This window comes from Vicugna pacos, chromosome 12 (genome assembly GCF_048564905.1).
Source record: "Vicugna pacos chromosome 12, VicPac4, whole genome shotgun sequence".
In the NCBI taxonomy this organism is placed as follows: domain Eukaryota; kingdom Metazoa; phylum Chordata; class Mammalia; order Artiodactyla; family Camelidae; genus Vicugna; species Vicugna pacos.
Genome location: NC_132998.1, coordinates 11,007,024 through 11,023,968, shown reverse-complemented (window position 1 = coordinate 11,023,968; position 16,945 = coordinate 11,007,024). Strand labels below are relative to the sequence as shown.

The 16,945-nt window shown below is 52.0% G+C and overlaps 1 protein-coding gene across 2 annotated transcripts; it reads left to right on the top strand.

The window, feature by feature from the left end:
* The first annotated feature begins 418 nt into the window (after positions 1-418).
* On the top strand, positions 419-16,436 carry SMIM41 (small integral membrane protein 41). Of its 2 annotated transcripts, none has more exons than XM_031682966.2 (3): positions 419-888; positions 14,566-14,700; positions 15,369-16,436. In XM_031682966.2, exon 1 carries the CDS (start codon positions 466-468, stop codon positions 739-741), a length of 276 nt encoding a protein of 91 aa, XP_031538826.1. In that variant the 5' UTR covers positions 419-465; the 3' UTR covers positions 742-888; positions 14,566-14,700; positions 15,369-16,436. The 2 variants fall into 2 exon arrangements, with proteins under 2 accessions (XP_031538826.1, XP_031538825.1); XM_031682965.2 differs by having other exon boundaries at positions 14,566-14,809.
* The last annotated feature ends 509 nt before the right edge of the window (positions 16,437-16,945 follow it).

Genomic DNA, 16,945 nt, shown 5'->3' with positions numbered 1-16,945 from the left:
GTATTGGTCTTTGGCCCAGGGATAGGAAGCCCAGGATTGAGGATGGTCCTGTGTCCCACTCAGCGGGGGCAGCACCCTAGCCAGCATTTGGGGTGCGGTCTGGAAGATCTTTTCAGGGTTTTGAGGGAGGGTCTGCTCCTTCTTTTGCCAAGCGGGAGGAAGAGCCCTGGGGACAGGACTCCTGGGTTTGGCTGGTTGGGTGCATGCGCCAGATTTGCATGCGTTGGTCTGTGAGCCTTTGGGCCGAGAAGCACAGCGACGCCCGCCGTGACTGTGGGCCGTATCTGCACTGGAGGAGCCCTTTGTCTAGGAAGGGCCCCAGCGCTCTGCTCAAGGGGTGGGGGCCCAGAGCGCCTGGGATCCGCCCCTCGGGTCCCTCCCCGACGCAGCCGCAGCCTGCCCGCCCGGCCGGGACTCTCGCACATCTGGCGATCCCGAGCACAGCTGGGCAGCCGGCACCGAAGCATGAACGGCTCACAGGCGGGCATCGCAGCCCGAGCCGCCTGGCTGAGCTCCTGCTGCAACCAGTCGGGGGTGCAGCCGGAGCCCCCCGAGGGGCCGCGCGCCTTGCAGGCAGCGGTGCTGGGCGTGCTGTCGCTCCTCGTGCTCTGCGGGGTCCTGTTTCTGGGCGGCGGTCTCCTGCTCCGCGCGCAGGGCCTGACGGCGCTGCTGGCCCGAGAGCTGCTCGCGTCCCGGGAGGCCGAGCCCAGCGGCGCCAGCGGAGGCGAAGACGACTCTTAGACGCCTGGCTGCGCTCGGGGGTCGCAGCCTCCAGGCGACCCGCGGACTCCGCGCCTTACTGCGAGGGAGCGGCCCCGGGCGCCCGACGGCTGCGGCGGACGGAGCCCCGGCGCCCCCCTCCGCCGCGATGCTGGCGCGCACGCGCAGGTGAGAGCCCTCGCTGGCGAGAGCCGCAGCGCCGGCCTCGGGGCGCAGGAGGCCGTAGCCTTCGTATTGGCACTGCTCTCTGGGCGCAGCCACAGAGCCCCCAGCTTTTCAGCGACTCCGGTTTTGCCTCTGGAAGCCCACAGGGTGGGGCCTGCAGCTACCCCAGGTGTGCCGGATCTGAGCGAAGAGGCTGCCCCTCCCTCCCTCTTCCAGTCTCTCTCCTGTAGCAGCGGCCCCAACCCAAGGCTTTTTTTCTAGATCACTGTTACTATGGGAGCGGGGGAGGCAGGACAGACCATGGAGCAGGGAGGCCGGAGGGGCCACAGTGTGCTGTGAGGCCCTTCTTCCCTGCAGCCACGCCACCCAACTTTGCTCCAGCCCAACCTAGTACTAAGGCCCAACTTGGTGTCACCCCCAGCACTGCCCATCCCACTGGAAGGCTGAGGAGAGACACCTCCACAGAAACTCAGACAATCCAGGCCTCTGGCTTCTGCTTCCTTCTCTCCTTCTGGAAGCCTTTTCCCTGGAGGGGATTTGAGTAAGATTCCTCACTGTGGCCTCCCTCTTGAGGCAGGGATGGGAGTGAATTTCAGGGCAGAGCCTGGGACCTGGATGACCCTGGGGGATGGGGCCTCCTCCCCCAGCCCCTGCACAAGTTGGCAGGATGCATGTAGCCCAGAGCAAGGAGCTTTGGGGGTGTGTGTGTGTGTGTGTGTGTTTGTGTGTGTGGTAGGTGACAAGGCTCCTAACAGCTGAGGGGCCTCAGGAGCACGTTGCTCCAGGAAGCTGTGGCTGAGGAGTCCCAGCTGTGGGGTCTCCATCTGGCCCTCTTGCCTCTGTCTCTCCAAGGACAGGAGCCATCTGGAGGGAAGGGCCTGGGTGGCCAAAAGACAAGGTAATTCTAGGCCAAGGCTGCCTTGGGCAGAGAGCCACAGGGGTTGGTGAGGGAAGTCTTCTCTGTCCCTCCTCTCTGTTCCAGGTTGTACCTAGGGGGCCCCAGGAGGTTTCTGTGGGTGGGGCTGTTTACTGGAGGTGCCTCTGACCTCTCTTGCCCCTCCTACTCTAGAGCCCCTCCCTTGCCTACAAGCGGCAGGCAGAGGCAGGGTCCCCGCTTCCCTCTGGCAGAGACCAGAGTGGGCGCAAGGGAGTGAGTGCTTGTGAGGAGGGGCTGAGGAGGGGCAAGGGGCTGGAGTGGGCAGGGTGCAGCTAAGCAGCTGTGAAGCTGACGACGTGTGATCTCTGCTCAGAGCAGCCCAGGATCTGGTGCTAATCCTGGGCAGCTGTGCCACACTGGCCTCGCTGAGCTGTGGACTTCTCACCTCAGGCACACCGCCCCCACCCCCTTGGAGAGAAGGCTGGCCAGGGCAGTGAGAGGTGTGTGTGTGTGTGTGTGTGTGTGTGTGTGTGTGTGTGACTGCTCCCAGCACAAGGGCAGCAGGCAGGACCCAGGGACAGTCCCCACCTCCCTTTGCTGTGTCCTCAATTCCCCCTCTTTATTGTACCTGGGTTCACCCACCCCCTTGCCCCATACCTTTGCTGCTTTTCCATCCTTTCTCCCATCTCCATCTTGTGCTCTTTTCTCCTTCCCCAGCTGGGACAGTCCGCTGTGAACCCTTCATTTTACAAATAGGAAAGCTCAGAGAGAAGAAAGTAACATGATGTGAATGACAGAGCTGGAAATGGTCCCTGGGGCTCCTGATTGATTCTGAGCTCAGTGGGTGGGGGCGGCATCCCTGAGTGAGAAGGACTCCTTGGGTGGCCCCTTTTACTCTGTCCTCCCTTTCCCTGATTTCTCACCACTCTTTGAGATGCTGATGCAAAATATAGACTCTCCTCCCAAAAGAATGACCCTTCACACACATTTGGCATATGGCTTCTGGGGCTGGAACCCCAACTACCCCCACCTCCATGTCCTCCCTCCTGTCCTTACTTCTTAGTGGCCTTGCTAGATACCTTCTTGCTGCTGGGAATGGCCTTCCAGATGCCACAGCAACTCCGCAGCCAGCTGGGCTCAGTTTTCCTGGCTGAGGGTGGGGGTGAGCTCAGAGGGTCAGCTGGAATATACATGTATGGAAAAGAATCCAAGTGGAATGAGCAGAGGGATCAGAGGTCAGGGTGATGACTTGGATTGGCCTTTGGGTTCAAGTCTGGGTGGTGTCAGGGATGTAGAGAGATTTGCTGGAGGGAAGGGTTGTGCCCCCAGTATCATTTTTACTCAGGCACTCAGGCAGGGCTGGGGGTGTTGGGGTGGAGGAAAGAGAAGAAGGGGCAGGTAAAGGCTTTCTTCATCCAACTTCCTGCCTTCACTCTCCCTTTCAGCTCAGTGCTTGTAGAGCCAGCCTGTGGCATGTGCTAGGGACCTCAGTGTTCCTGAGGGAAGATACTGAGATGCTTGCCATGGAACTCTGACCCTGGTCAAGGCTGTCAGACTGAGTGGGGAGGAAAAGAATTTAGAAAATTGAGAAATGGGTGCTGCTGTCCCGCCATCTCAGGCTCTCAGGCTGACAGTGAGAGGTGGGGGAATGGCTGCAAGTCTGAGTGCCATGTACGGAGGCCGGGCATCTGGACCCCAGCAAGCCCCAGTAGCCTGCACTTTCCTTGACAGAAGGGCTGGGGCCACAGATGGGAGGACATCTTGCCTTAACCTTCCCGCAGCCCCTGGATCTCACCCTGAGCTGGAAAGGGCCGTTATTCCTTGGCTTCCACATGGTCCAGCTCCCTTCCCAGCAAAGATTGGGGCGGCTATCTGTTACAGATTCCTGAGCTTTGCCTGGTCTGTCTCCCAGAGAGCTCTCCCTCCAGCCCTCTGGCCCATGGGGAACGCCTGCTGCCTTGATCCATGTGTGGTGCAGACAACAGCCTGGGAGAAACCTGGGTTGTGGTGAGACCTAAACCCGGGATGCTTGCAGTTAGCTGCTTTCTCTGATCTGCCCCATCCAACCTCCTGAAGTGCTCATGGTGTGGGTCTGGGAGATTGGCGCTCCAGGAATGAATGGGCCCTCTGGGCACTGAAGAGGCCACACCCCCTGGATGCTCAGTGCGGCAGATGCTGGCCACGCCCCCTGCCTGCCAGGCCTCTGAGGACACCTGTCCCGTCTCTGGTGCAGGGCAGCTATGGTCTTACAGGCCACTGGCTTGTCCCTGCTGAGGGCTGTGGGTCATTGTCCCCCATTTGGAGGTCTTGGGTGCCACTGCAATGTCCCATTACTTCCTGTGGCTTGTTGTTAAATATGCTGATAATGCAAGTTTGGAGTATACAGTCAATGTTTCCAGCTCCTGACTCTTGGTATTAGTGGTACCCCTGGGACATCCTCCAGTTTGGAATGTTTCTGGCAGATTCTGAAGTAGCAACCACAGCCCATCTCCCCTGGTCTCTTCTCAGTGCTGGCTATTCCCCTTCCATACCCAGATCCAAATCTTTCCAAGAGTGGGTGGGTGGGAGGTGGGGTAGTGACTCGCACGCCAGCACTTGGCTGCCCCTCTGTGGCCAGTGAGGGCAAGAACACCACTCCACTCAGTTGATAACATGGGGGGCTCTGATCACAGTCTGGCCAGAGCTTGTGCCTCAAAATGAGGGGATTTTGTGGACGTGTGCACTGAATTCTACATTGTGAACTTCCCTGAACCTCACTCTTTTAATCCATGAAATGGAGGTAACAATGTCATGAGGATCAAATATGGAGTATGCTTGTCTGTAGACAAAAGGCTTTCTACACTGCAATTATCATGTGACGTTGTTTTTGTTAGTTTTTCTCCAAAGCTGGCCATCCCCAGAGGAGAGGTGTAGAACCACCCACCCAGTTCCTGGGAACGCTTCGTTTATTCATCTTTTCCATGAGTGTTTAGTGAGTGACGGCTCTGTGCTGGCCAGGTCCCCGGGGCTGGGGATGAGATGAATAAGACAGAGGTCCTGCCCTCAGGGAGCTCACACTCCTGTAAAGAGCACTGTTCACAAGACTGAAGTTAACACTGGCAATAAGAAGTGTCCAGCGTTGTCAGAGCCAAGAGTAAAGAGTGACTGGCTTGGCTTGTAGAGGTGGTGGCCATACTCAACGGGCATTTATGGGGCAAAGAAGGGGAGGAAGAATGTTCTGGGCAGAGGCACAGAAGGGTGTAGGGTTGGAGGTGCCCTTGAAGCAGGTAGGTAGAATGGAGTGTGAATGGATGTGAGACCAGAGGGGTAGCAGCCTGATAGGGAGTGGAATTTACCCTGGGGGCAGTGAGGTGTCTGGAGGGTTTTAAGCCAGGAATTGACATGGTAAGATCTGAATTTTAGGGAATTAGGGGTAAATCTGTGGGTGGGAGTAGGCTAGAGGTAGAGAGCCAGCCAGGAGGCTGTGGTCCAAACCCGGCAAAGATGATGGTGGCCTGGACTAGGATGGAAAGAAAGGGAACAGATCCAAGCGATGTTTGGGATTCAGGCTTTGGTCACTAGTTGGATGTGAGAGATGAGGGAGAGGGAAGCGGGGGAGAACAAAGCCCTAGTTCCTGTTCTGAATTAGTGAGGGGGTGGTGATGCCTGCCACCCAGTGAGGGGCTATGTTATCAGTTAGGATTTTTTGGTCTGACTTTACAGGAAACTCAAAAGATAGTTGGCTTGAACAGAAGGGAATTTATTGGCCCACATGACTGCAAAGCCCAGTGGTAGTTCTGGCCTCAGGCCTGCTTTGACTCGGGTCTGACAGTGAGAGCAAGCCTGGCCCCTCTGCCTCCCGTGGCTGGGTCTGCAGCCTGTGTCAGCTTCTGGCAGGGTAGTCTGATGGTTGGAGCAAGGACTTGACATCACCGGCTAGATTTGTGCTGGCACACCCTTCCCTGGCTATGTGACCTGGGCAAAGTGCTTGACTCCTCTGTGGCTCAAGTCCCTCCTCTTTTGAGTGGGGAAAAGCAGTGCCAAGCTACTGCATCTTTCCTTAGGACGAAATGAGATCCACACGTGTAGAGAGCCCAGCGCAGAGCCTGGTGCAATAAATGTGCGTGTTGTTAGTCTCAGCCTCCACATGAGGCAGGATGTTGGCTTCATGGCCTCTCAAGTTCAAATCTATCAGGAAGGCGGGGGTCCTCTCCCAGGTCCTTCAGGCCAAACCACAGGAGCAGCTGTGACTGTCCTAACCTTGAAGAACTTGCTGCGAGTATGGAATATTCTAGATCTTGATCACATTCTCTACTCAGACACCCCAAACCACAGGGCCCAAAGGATGGAGACTGTCTCCTCACCAGATCTAAGCCCGTTTCTGTCCTGGAGTGAACAGAACAGAGGGTGGGCATAAACAGATACATGGCTATTGCAGACGTTGGGGGTGGGGTGGGTAGGGTCACAGGCAGAGAGGGTGGCCAGTAAGTCCAGTTCTGATGTGTTGAGTTTGAAGCACCTCGGGTACATCCAAGGTGGACAATTAGTGTATAAGGCTGGGGCTCAGCACAGAGACTTCTGGGCAGTGGTGTTGCTAGAGACAGAAAATGGAACTGTGGGAAGGGACCAGGCTGGGGGGAGAAAGGAGGAGGTTGAGGGGGCCACCCTGGCAGGCCACCACTAAAAGGCAGAGCAGAAGCAGAAGAGGAGCTGGCAAGGCCCTCCTGGTGGAACCTCAGCCCTGGATGGCTGCTGAGTGCCCCCAGAGAACATTTCACCCCTGGGTGGACTGGTGGCACCAAGAATGGTCACCAGACCCTGCAGGACCCTCTCTGAGTCTGGCCAGCTCCCTCTTCCGACGCTGATAACTGCCAACCATGCCCTCTCAACCCTGCCTCTGCCCCCACCTGCCCCCATCTCCCACGCTCTGCTCAGATACCCTCACCTCCTACTTCTCACAGAAAGGAGATGCCATCGGACAAACTCCCTCCACTCTGTCCCCAGACCTCCTCTGGCGCCTCCAGGGGCTTTTCCCATGTGTCCCCGGAGAGGAGCCTCCCCTAGCCCCCATAGATGCACTGTCCTCCTTGGCACCCCCACCCCTTCACTTTTGATTCTTTAATGCTCCTTTAACTGCTCCTTCCCTGCTGGCTCCAACTTCAAAACACTCAGGTTTCTTGCATCTTAAAATAGCCCTCCTCTGCACCCAGGGCTCCTCCAGTTACTACCCTGTGTCTGGCTTCGTCTTTACAGCTAAACTGCTCTAAAGTCACCCATTCTGCTGTGCATCCCTCATCCCCCTTCCGTCCTGGCCTCCTGCTCACTCCTCATTCCACTGCAGCCTGCCTTCTGTCTACACTGGCTCTGGTGGGTCAAGATCTACCTCTGGATGCTTGCTTGAACCTGCTTTTCTGTTCTTATCTCAGCTGCTCTCCCGGCACCTCTCCCTCCTCTTCACAGCCATCCCCATGGCTTCTGGGGCAGCTCTGAAAGAAGCTCCGGGACGTGGAGAGGGGAGGCTGAGACTGTAGGCTCCAGAGTGATACTGGGTTCACACCCTGGGTCTGCCACTCACTGGGTAACTGAAATCCTCTCCGTCACTCGTGAAATGGGATCTCAGAAACTCCTGAGATGGTGTGGACTTCAGCTTGTGGGAGGCTGGGCCCTGGAGTGCCTGCCTGTCTGAATCCAGGCTCCCCGGCTCCCAGCTCTGCGTGCCCTTGGCAAGACTTGCTGTCCCTTGTCCCTGTCTCACCTCTGTCTGGGGGTCCTGGCCAGCACCTCCTCTCTCCTTGCCCAGGGCTCACATGCCTCAGGACTGTTGGAAGCCTTCCTCTTGCCCTGCCCTCTTGCCCTGGGTGCTCTCCCCCTCTCCTGGAGCTGAAATCACCATCTCTGTGCATGCCTCTGAGAGGTGCAGCCCCACCCTCACCCAGGTCCTGAATGCGGCATTAATACATTGGTCCATTCTGCCGTGATTTACTCAGCAGCCTCTCTGGCAGCCACAGGAGAATACATGGTAAATGAGACAGGCCCCTGCTCTCAGAGCCTCCGTTGTTCTGGTGGGAGGGGACATTTAATGAATGTGTGAACAAATATACGAGGTAACTGCAGACAGTAATACAACAGGGCAATGGGATGGAGACCTGTAGGTTGTTTAGGTGGAGGTAGTCATGGAAAGCTTCCTGGAGGAGGCGGCATCTGAGTCAAGCCCTGGCCAGTGAGGAGGATCCAGCCAGAATAAGGGCTGGAGCAGAGTGTTCCTGCCGGAGGGACAGTGGGTCAAAAGGTCCTGCCTTGGGAATGAGACTGGTGCGTCTGAGGAACTGAAAGGAGGCTGGTGCGTCAGGAGCTTAATGAACTAGAGGGGCGGCAAGTCATGGAGGGAAGACCTTTGCTCCTGGTGCACCATCTTCACTCCTAGCCTGTCTGGCTCCCAGGACATGGTACCACCTCCTTCCCAGCAGCTGTCCTCCCCTCTCCTTCCCTGCACATCACCAAATGTGGTCCATTTTACCTTTTAGAGAGCTTTGCTCCATCTCTGGCCGCCAGTCTCACCTCTCACGCAGCCCCCATGTCCATCGGTGCTTCTTGGCTCACCCTGCTCCATGGGCCCCAGAGGGGTCTTGTAAAAAGGAGTAGCCTGTCAAGCTCCTCCCTGTCTAATGCCCCCACCCCAGCCCTCAAAATAGATTCTCACTGGTCGCAGACGGAGTCCAAAATGTGGTTCCCAGGCTCCTACTTGGGCTTCTGCTCCCTCTCTTCGTCGTCTCTGTCCAGCTCCATCGTGTCCTCCAGGCCTCTGAGAAGCTGTCTCCACCCCTCCTTCCATTTCTCGGCTGGCCCCTTGCCCTCCTTAAGGCCTGGGGATCCCTGTCAGGCATTTCCACAGCCCCTGGGAGTCTCCATCCATGTGTCCAGTTACACGTCTCGTGTCTCTCCTCGGACATCTCGTAAGCTCCGAGAGAACAGGGCCAAATGTGTTTGTTCCCTGCCGCCTCTCCAGTGACTGTCGTAGTGCCTGGCACATAGCAGGTGCTCAGTAAATATGGGTTGAATGAATGAAGGGTTGAGTTCTACAGAGAGGCTGCGGGAGGGGAGGATGGAGAGGAGTCTCCTGGACCGCCCCCCGCCCCTTGAAGCTGCCCACGCACCCAAACCTCCACAACCCTCAGCCTCACCCAACAGCATGAGCCCCGGCTGCTTGGCATCCTCACAGCCTCTGTCCTGACCATTTGACCCTGATCCCCTCTGGCTCTGATTCCCATTCTGCTCCTCCTCTCCCCAGGCTCAGCCTCTGCCCCCTCAGATCTTCCGGTGAAGCAGGTGGCTCCCTGCCCCTAGGCCCTGGGCCCTTCTTTTTATTTTTATTTTTGCTTTTTTGGGGGGTGGGGCAGGTAATTGATTGATTGACTTATTGATTTATGTATTTATTTATTCAGTGGAGGTACTGAGGATTGAACCCAGGACCTTGTGCTTGCTAAGCACACACTCTTCCACTGAGCTATACCCTCCCCACGAAGATGTATTTTTGTGAGGGATCATGTTAGGGTTCCAAGCTGTGCGGTGACTTAATTAACTTGGTGCCTTTTAACACAAGAGTGTGCCTAATGTTTGCTCTTTACTGTCCCCTCTGTTCCTCTTGCAGTCACTGTGCCTTGTGCAGATCTCCCCCATGCTTCAGAGGGCCATTATGGTGGTGCCTCTGCTGTCCAGGGGGAGATCCTGGGGCTCCAGGCCCACCCCATTTCTCTGCAGAGTCTCTTTCCCCCGCGGCAGCCTAACTCCTTTACCCCCGTGACAGCATCTCTTTACTCACAGTGGATAGTTCATGTGAACCTACCTGTTTTCATGACTTTGAACCTCTTCCTTGCAAAACAACGACCCAGCTAAAGGTAGATATACCTCCTTTTTGGACTGGCTTTCATGACAAGCCACCATATTAGCTGGAAACGTCTCTGGTTGAGCCATCTGCTCAAATGTCAGCTCCAACAGGATAGGGGTTCTTGCTATTTCATTCACCGCACACAGAGGGCTGCGAGGAAACAGATTTTTAAACGCAGAGCATCGTCCCTTAAATTTCATCTTTGATCACGGAGTGGGGAGGAGGCAGAAACTATAAATGCATCATAGCCCCTCAGTTCTCTCGAGTGAAAAAAATGTGTTAACTCCCAGAGACATGCTAGAACCTAGTTGAGGCACCTCGGAGTTTGATCCTATAATAGGCTGCCGGTGTGAATGGAACCTTTAGAGAAATGACAGCAAAGTTTAAGAGGGTTAGTCGGTAGACTTTCAGATACTGTCAGGCTCATCTTTTAGATTTTGCCACATACTGTCAGTTCTTTAGACATCACTCTTCATGGGTTCGCAAAAACAAACAAACGAAAAAACAGATTAGCACATTTTCCCCCCGCTGTGTGCAAGCTGGGTGGAGAGGGCAGAGCTGTGTGGTTGGCAGAAGATTGGAACAGCACGCTCCAGCACCTGGGAGGGCGGGCCAGAGGTTGTGGAATTAGTGCGAGCAGAAACCGCTTCAAATGCACAGGTGGCAGGCGGATGGAACATCTCGCTGCCTGTTGGTTCCCAAATCTGAATGTATCTTTTCATTTCAAATGTCTCTATCAGATACCAAATGTTACAGGAACTGTAGGGGAATGAATTAAAAGTAGAAACAATATTTCGTTCTTTGTCATTTGAGAGAAACGATGAATATTTCAAAACCATTTGGTAGAAAGCAGGGGGCGATGTCTCCCTTTCCCTCCCCCAGTGGCTAAGGCAGTGTTCCTGTTTCCTTTTTTTAAATGTTAAATTGTATTTATTTATTTATTTAATAAAAAAAATTTTCTTTATTGAGATATAGTTGATTTACAAAGTTAGTTTCAGGTGTACAGCAAAGTGATTGAGTTATAATGCAGTGTTTCTTAAAAGTGGGTTCCATGGTCCTCCAGCCTCAAGGGACTTTAATGGAAACATCTCTGGCTGCAACTTGAGTAAAGGTCTTGTGTTACTTGAATAAAGGGTTCTGTGGTCATAAATATGGGAATCTTTGTGTTAAGTAAAGTTAAAGAGGTTTCTCTATTGCAGTTCTTGTAAGAAGCATTAATATGCCAATATTATGATGAATCAGAGAGAAGCACAGAGCACTTCCCAGCAGATTTGACCAAAGAATTATTTTCCCCCTCCTTCTCCTTTTTTGAAAGGAGCATCCCACGGGACCACCATTCCAACCAACATGCTTTGGGGAATCATTTAAAACCTTCTCTTTGGAAGAGAAGAACAATTTTGGAAAAAAAAAAACAAAACCAAAACTTAGCTCATGTCTCTTCAGACAACGCATTTCCTTTGCTTTGTCAGAACAACAGTATAAAATTAATTTTATTTCCAAGGACTGTAATGCCACATTACTAAATTTAAATTCACTTTTTTTCCCAAAGAGGGTTTTAAAAAACACATTTCGGAACTACTACTTAGTGTGAAACAAATCTCTGCATGGAGCAATGGCCAAATATGTACAAGAATTTTATACAGGATGCAAATGTGATTTCAGAATTTCCATTTTGCCACAATTATTTTACCCAAAGTTCACCATACCCTGTGGTTCCTAAGACGCAACAGATCTTGGGTGGTTTCCCTTTAGCATGGCTGTGACAAAGGAAGCCCTTTCCCTGAACAGCTATTTTGCTTGCTTTGCTTTTACCAATCTCTACAGCTGGTCCACAGCCTTGTTGCCTAAAATGAACTGACCTAGACACTAGGGTCAGTGGCCTGGGCTATTGGCTGAGGAGTGGGGACCAAGTGGCCAAGGTGCGGGAGAAGTTGGCTGCATTGGCTGAAAGGCTGGTCATGTTTTACTAGACTAATCTGAGTTTACCTGGGTGTGGTTTATCATATTACACATGCTGAACTTTAATTGTAACTCTGCTGCGATTATGGATGGAGGTGTCATGTTGGCTCCATGGCTGCACCAAAATAGTGGAAATTCAAAGATTCTTGATGAAAGGAGTGGCAAAGTCATGTTGTAAAGGGGCCTGGGGGATGGAGATGGTTGTGAGTTTCTTTTGAAACAATCTGCCATAGGGTGGTCAAATACAGTGCCCACCAGGGTTGGGCGGGAAACGTAGGGTCCCCCTCTAAGGAAGGGGGGCTACGCAACTTGAGATGACTGTTACATGAGGAGATTCAGGCCTGATGGTGTCAGGTCTTCTGATTGTTCAAGAGGAGATGGAAATCCAGATTTTTATATAAATTCTACTTATTTGTTTTTACATTTTTTATTGAAGTATAGTTGATTTACAATATTGGTTTCAGGTGTACAGCAAAGTGATTCAGTTATACATATGCATACATATATATTTGCTTTTCAGATTATTTTCCATTGTATGTTATTACAAGAAATTGAATATAGTTCCCTGTGTTACACAGTAGGTCCTTGTTGTCCATCTATTTTATACACAGAAATGTATGCCTGTTAATCCTCAACCCCTAATTTATCCCTGCCTTTGGTAACCATAGTTTATTTTCTATGTCCATGAATCTGTTTTTGGCTTGTAAATAGAATTTGTATCCTTTTTTTTAGAGTCCATGTATAAGTGATATCATATGATATTTGTCTTCCTCTGTCTGATTTCATTCGATATGATAATCTCTAGGTCCATCCATGTTGCTGCAAATGGCATTATTTTATTCTTTTTTTATGGCTAATATTCCATTGTATTTATACACCACATCTTCTTTATCCAGTCGTCTGTTGATGGACATTTAGGCTGTTTCCATGTCTTGGCTACTGTAAATAGTGCTGCTATGAACATTGGGGTGCACATGCCTTTTCGAATTAGAGTTTTCTCCAGATATATACCCAGGAGTGGGATTGCTGGATCATATGGTATAAATTCTACTGATTTTTAAATGTAGGCTCTATTAAAAAATAGTGTGAGCCAATCCCAACTTCCATCTGTGGTGAAAGCTGGCCCACGGGCTGCCAGTTTGTGACTGCTAGTGATTGACAGTCTCTATCTCCAGCTTGAATTCTTTCCTGAGCACCAGAGCCACATACAGAGCTGCCTCCTAGATGCCCTGACACCTGGAGGTCCCAAGGCATCTCAGTTTCCACTTGTCCAAAATTGAACTTGTCATCTCCTCCATGTCTGTTCACCCTGGGTTCCTGTTCTCAGGGATGATACAGCAAGCATCCAATCACCCAGGCCACCTTGGGAGTCCTCCCAGGTGCTCCCGCCTTCTGTCACCACTTGCAGTTCATCACAACTTACTTTCTGGTTCTAGTTACTAACTATCTCTAGCATCCTTGTCCTCCTCTCCATTTCCTTGCCGCTGTCTTCAGGACCTTATCCTCTCTTACCTGGACCATTTCCAGAGCCTCCTAGCTGGTGTCCCTGCCTCCAAATTGTCTTCCTTCCAGTCCTTCCTCTGGAGCTGCACTGATCAATATTGTAGCCACTAGCTACATGGCTAGTATGGCTGTTTAAATTAATTAAAATTAAATAGAATTTAAAAATTCAATTCTTTAGTCTTAGTACCCACATTTCAAGTGCTCAGCAGATACATGTGGCTGGTGGCTTCCATACTGGACAGTGCAGTTACAGAACATTCCCATCACTGGATGCTTTGTGATCACATTACCACCTAAAACCTCCCTGGTTGTCCATTTCTCTCTGGATAAAGTCCAGTCTCCTTAACCTAGTTTACATCTCCTCCCCACCCCTGTCTAGCTGTCCAGCTGCACCTCCCATCTTGTCACCACACCAGCTCCTGCCTGTGACTCGCCTGCCTTCATGGGGCAGCCTGGAGCCCCTTGTTTACCTGCATCACCCCAGGCTTAGTGTTCAAACACTGCTTTTTCTTTTAACATTTAATGATTTTAAAAAACTTTTTATTAGTTTTTAAGGTTTTCTTTTTTCTTTGCGTGTTCTACTTTATTTATTAATGGATTGAACCCAGGAACTCATGCATGCTAAACAAGCATTCTGTGCCACTGAGTTATACCCTCCTCCCCCCCATCGAGCACTGCTCTTGTTTGGGGCTTTGTAGCACCCACCACAGGGCCCCACACCTGCTGGCATCACACACACACTACCCTTAGCACAGCTGGACATAGCGCTTAGCACTCTGGTGACAATTTGTCTCTCTCTCTGTGAGTACAGCTGTGCTTCTTTTCTGTCTGCAATCCCCCCTCCCCGCCAACACACTGGTCTAGCCCAGTAGGTTGCTCAGGGGCCAAGGTTGGGGGTGGGTCTGGAGAGACTGGGGAACACAATCCTGGGAAGCATCCTGGAGTTAGCAGGAGGCTTCCATTTGCAAGGGCGCACCTCACTCCCACGGAGCTGAGCAGTCAAGGGGGGTTCTCAGCTCAGCCAGCTGGACAGTGAAGAGGGAGACTGGCCCCCAGGGCTGGTTTGATGGGGTCTCAGCCTCTCAAGGCCTAGGGGAGTCTGGTCTCTCTTCAGGCAGGTGGGGTGCAGCATCTGCCTGACATAGCGTCCCTGTGTGGCCCAAGTGGGCATAGCAGCTCCCAGGGCTGTAGCTTCCCTCCCCAGGTCCTGGGAGAGAGCAAGGGTGAGAGCGAGGATACAAGTTTGGGAGGCTCTCCTAGGAGGGCAAGGAAACGACTTTCCAAGGAGACCACAGCAAAACTCTCCTCGTCCCGTGTTCCCTTTACCATGTTTCCCCCAACCCAGCCACACCCCTTACTTAGGCAATGGTCGGAGTGAGGGAGGGTCATCTGTCTCAGTTTAAATTCCCTCCTCTAAGATCCCAAGGCACCCTGAAAGTATGCCAGGGGAGTTGAAAGACCCCTCATTTCTTCACAGGGAAGCTCTGAATCAAAGAAAGTAATCCAGGCCAGACCCCTTCTCTTCTGATGCCAGTGGGCCCTGGGGGACCAGGAAGAAATGAAGGATTCTGGACAGAATAATGGGGACCTGATGACCTCTGGAGCATGACAGGTGCCTTGCAAATGTGGAAATGCTCTTCCCGTGAATCTCATTCGTCTGAACTTCTTGTCCCTGGGAGATGTGGATGTTCCTCTAGGCTGGAGCCACCTGGAAGGGACTGGTGGGTGTCTAGCTCCCTCTAGTGGGAGTCCTGAAATGGAATTGAATGGGAAGATTGGCGTCAAGGGAGGTCAGTCGGGACTGCACCTTATGTCCTCCAAGCATTCCCATCACCTCCACGCCCTCCGCAGGACGTGTAGGGGTAGGCAGCGAGGCATAGCCTGTTTTCCCCGCCCCACTGAAGGTGGGGACGCTATTTAGGCTCCAGGTCTGGGACCTGAAACCTAAGGAAGGAAGGCACAGCAGGGAGGCTCTTGGGGGAGATGCTCCATGTTTGGAGGGAGAGGGAAGGAGAGGGAGAGAGGGAAAGACGGAGGGAGGGAGGGACGGGGAGGTGGGGGGACTCTGTGTGGGGAAGTTCCATCCTTGGAAAGGCCCGCGTCTTTAAGTACCACAAGGGAAAGTCCAAGTCAGTTGGAGAGTTAACCATTTTCTCTTAGAAGAGGTAATTCCCTTTTATGCAAAAAGAAAAAGAAATTTGTATATGGAATAAATGGGCCTTTGGGGAATATTAGTGGGAAAGGGAGCCAGCCACCCCATCTCCTTCCACTTCCCAACAGAGAGGACGTCAACCTGCTGAGGCCAGGAAGTCCACTGGGTGATTTACGGCTCTAGAGGTGGCACAACAATGGAAAGAAAAATAAACCAGAGGACACGTGCTGGGAGTGAGAGACCCAACGTTCTGACGGCAGCAGGGGTGTGGAGGGGGGAGACACCAACTCCTGCCGTGTCATCTGCACTGCATACTGTGCACTGGATCTCAGCTTCCACTCGGTCCTCCTTCAGTGTGCCTTTTGCAGTGCGGAGGCTGGAAGGCCAGAAACCACCCTTCTTGGACTCCCTTGCAGCTAGAGTGCATTAGGTGCAGCCAGACAGACGCGCTTGTGTAGGATTTGGAAGGCGGAGGTGCGATGGGGACCGTCTTCCTGCTGCTGTCTTTGCTGAGAGCAAGGTTGTGGGAAGGTGGTGGTTCCACCTGTCTGGTCTCTCTGTCCCAGTGTCCAGTCATGACAGTCCTGGGCACCGGATAGTAGTCATGGTGGTGGCAGTGTCAGCCACAGCAAATCTTTTTTTTTTAGTTCATCAGAGAAGCTTGGAACACACTGATTTTTTATATACTCAACTTTTCTCTTCTTTTTCACACCCTGCTCATGTAGACCTACTAAATATTAACATGCTGTCTTTATTTTTTAATTGAAGTATAGTCAATTTACCTTGTTATGTTAATTTCTAGTGTATGGCATAGTGATTCATTTATACATATATGTATTCCTTTTCATATTCTTTGTCATTATAGGCCATTACAAGGTATTGAATATAGTTCCCTGTGCTATGCAGTAAGATCTTTTTGTTTATCTGTTTTATATATAGCAGTTAGTATCTGCAAATTCAAATTCCCAGTTTATCCCTCTCCACCCCCTTTCCCCCAGGTAACCATAAGTTTCTTTCCTATGTCTGTGAATCTGTCTCTCTTTTATAAATGAATAAGTTCATTTGTAACTTTCCTTTTTAGATTCCATGTATAAGTGGTGTCATATGGTATTTTTCTGTCTGACTTACTTCACTTAGTATGATGATCTCCAGGTCCGTCCACATTGCTGCAAATAACATTATTGTATTCTTTTTTATGGCTGAGTAGTATTCCAGTGTGTGTGTGTGTGTGTGTGTGTGTGTGTGTGTGTGTGTACCACAATCTAGTCATCTGTGGATGGGGACACAGTGGTGTGTTGGTATGTCCTTGAACTCAGCAATTCCACTGGAAGCCTCCTGCCTCTCCAGCTGCCACCTGTTCCACCAATGATTTAATAAGCACCTAATTCCCTGAATTCCCCCAGACCCCCTTTTATTAATCCAGATTGGCTTGTTTCTGCAGTGCTGGCGCAGTAGGCATACAGAGGAGGCTGGTTTGAATGGAAAACAGAATGTTGAATCAACTCCTAAAACAGACATTTGGCTCTAAAAGAGAGAGGGCCACAGCAGATTAGGGGATAAGAGGTGGGAAGGGACCCTCAGAGCTACAAGGCTGGACGGGAGTCCTGTTCTCAGAAGCCCGTGGGATAGTGGGGGCGGGGGGGTAGTCAGAAGCTCGCGGGAGGACCAGCCTCTGACTGAATGGTGGTGATATTGCCATGTTTAC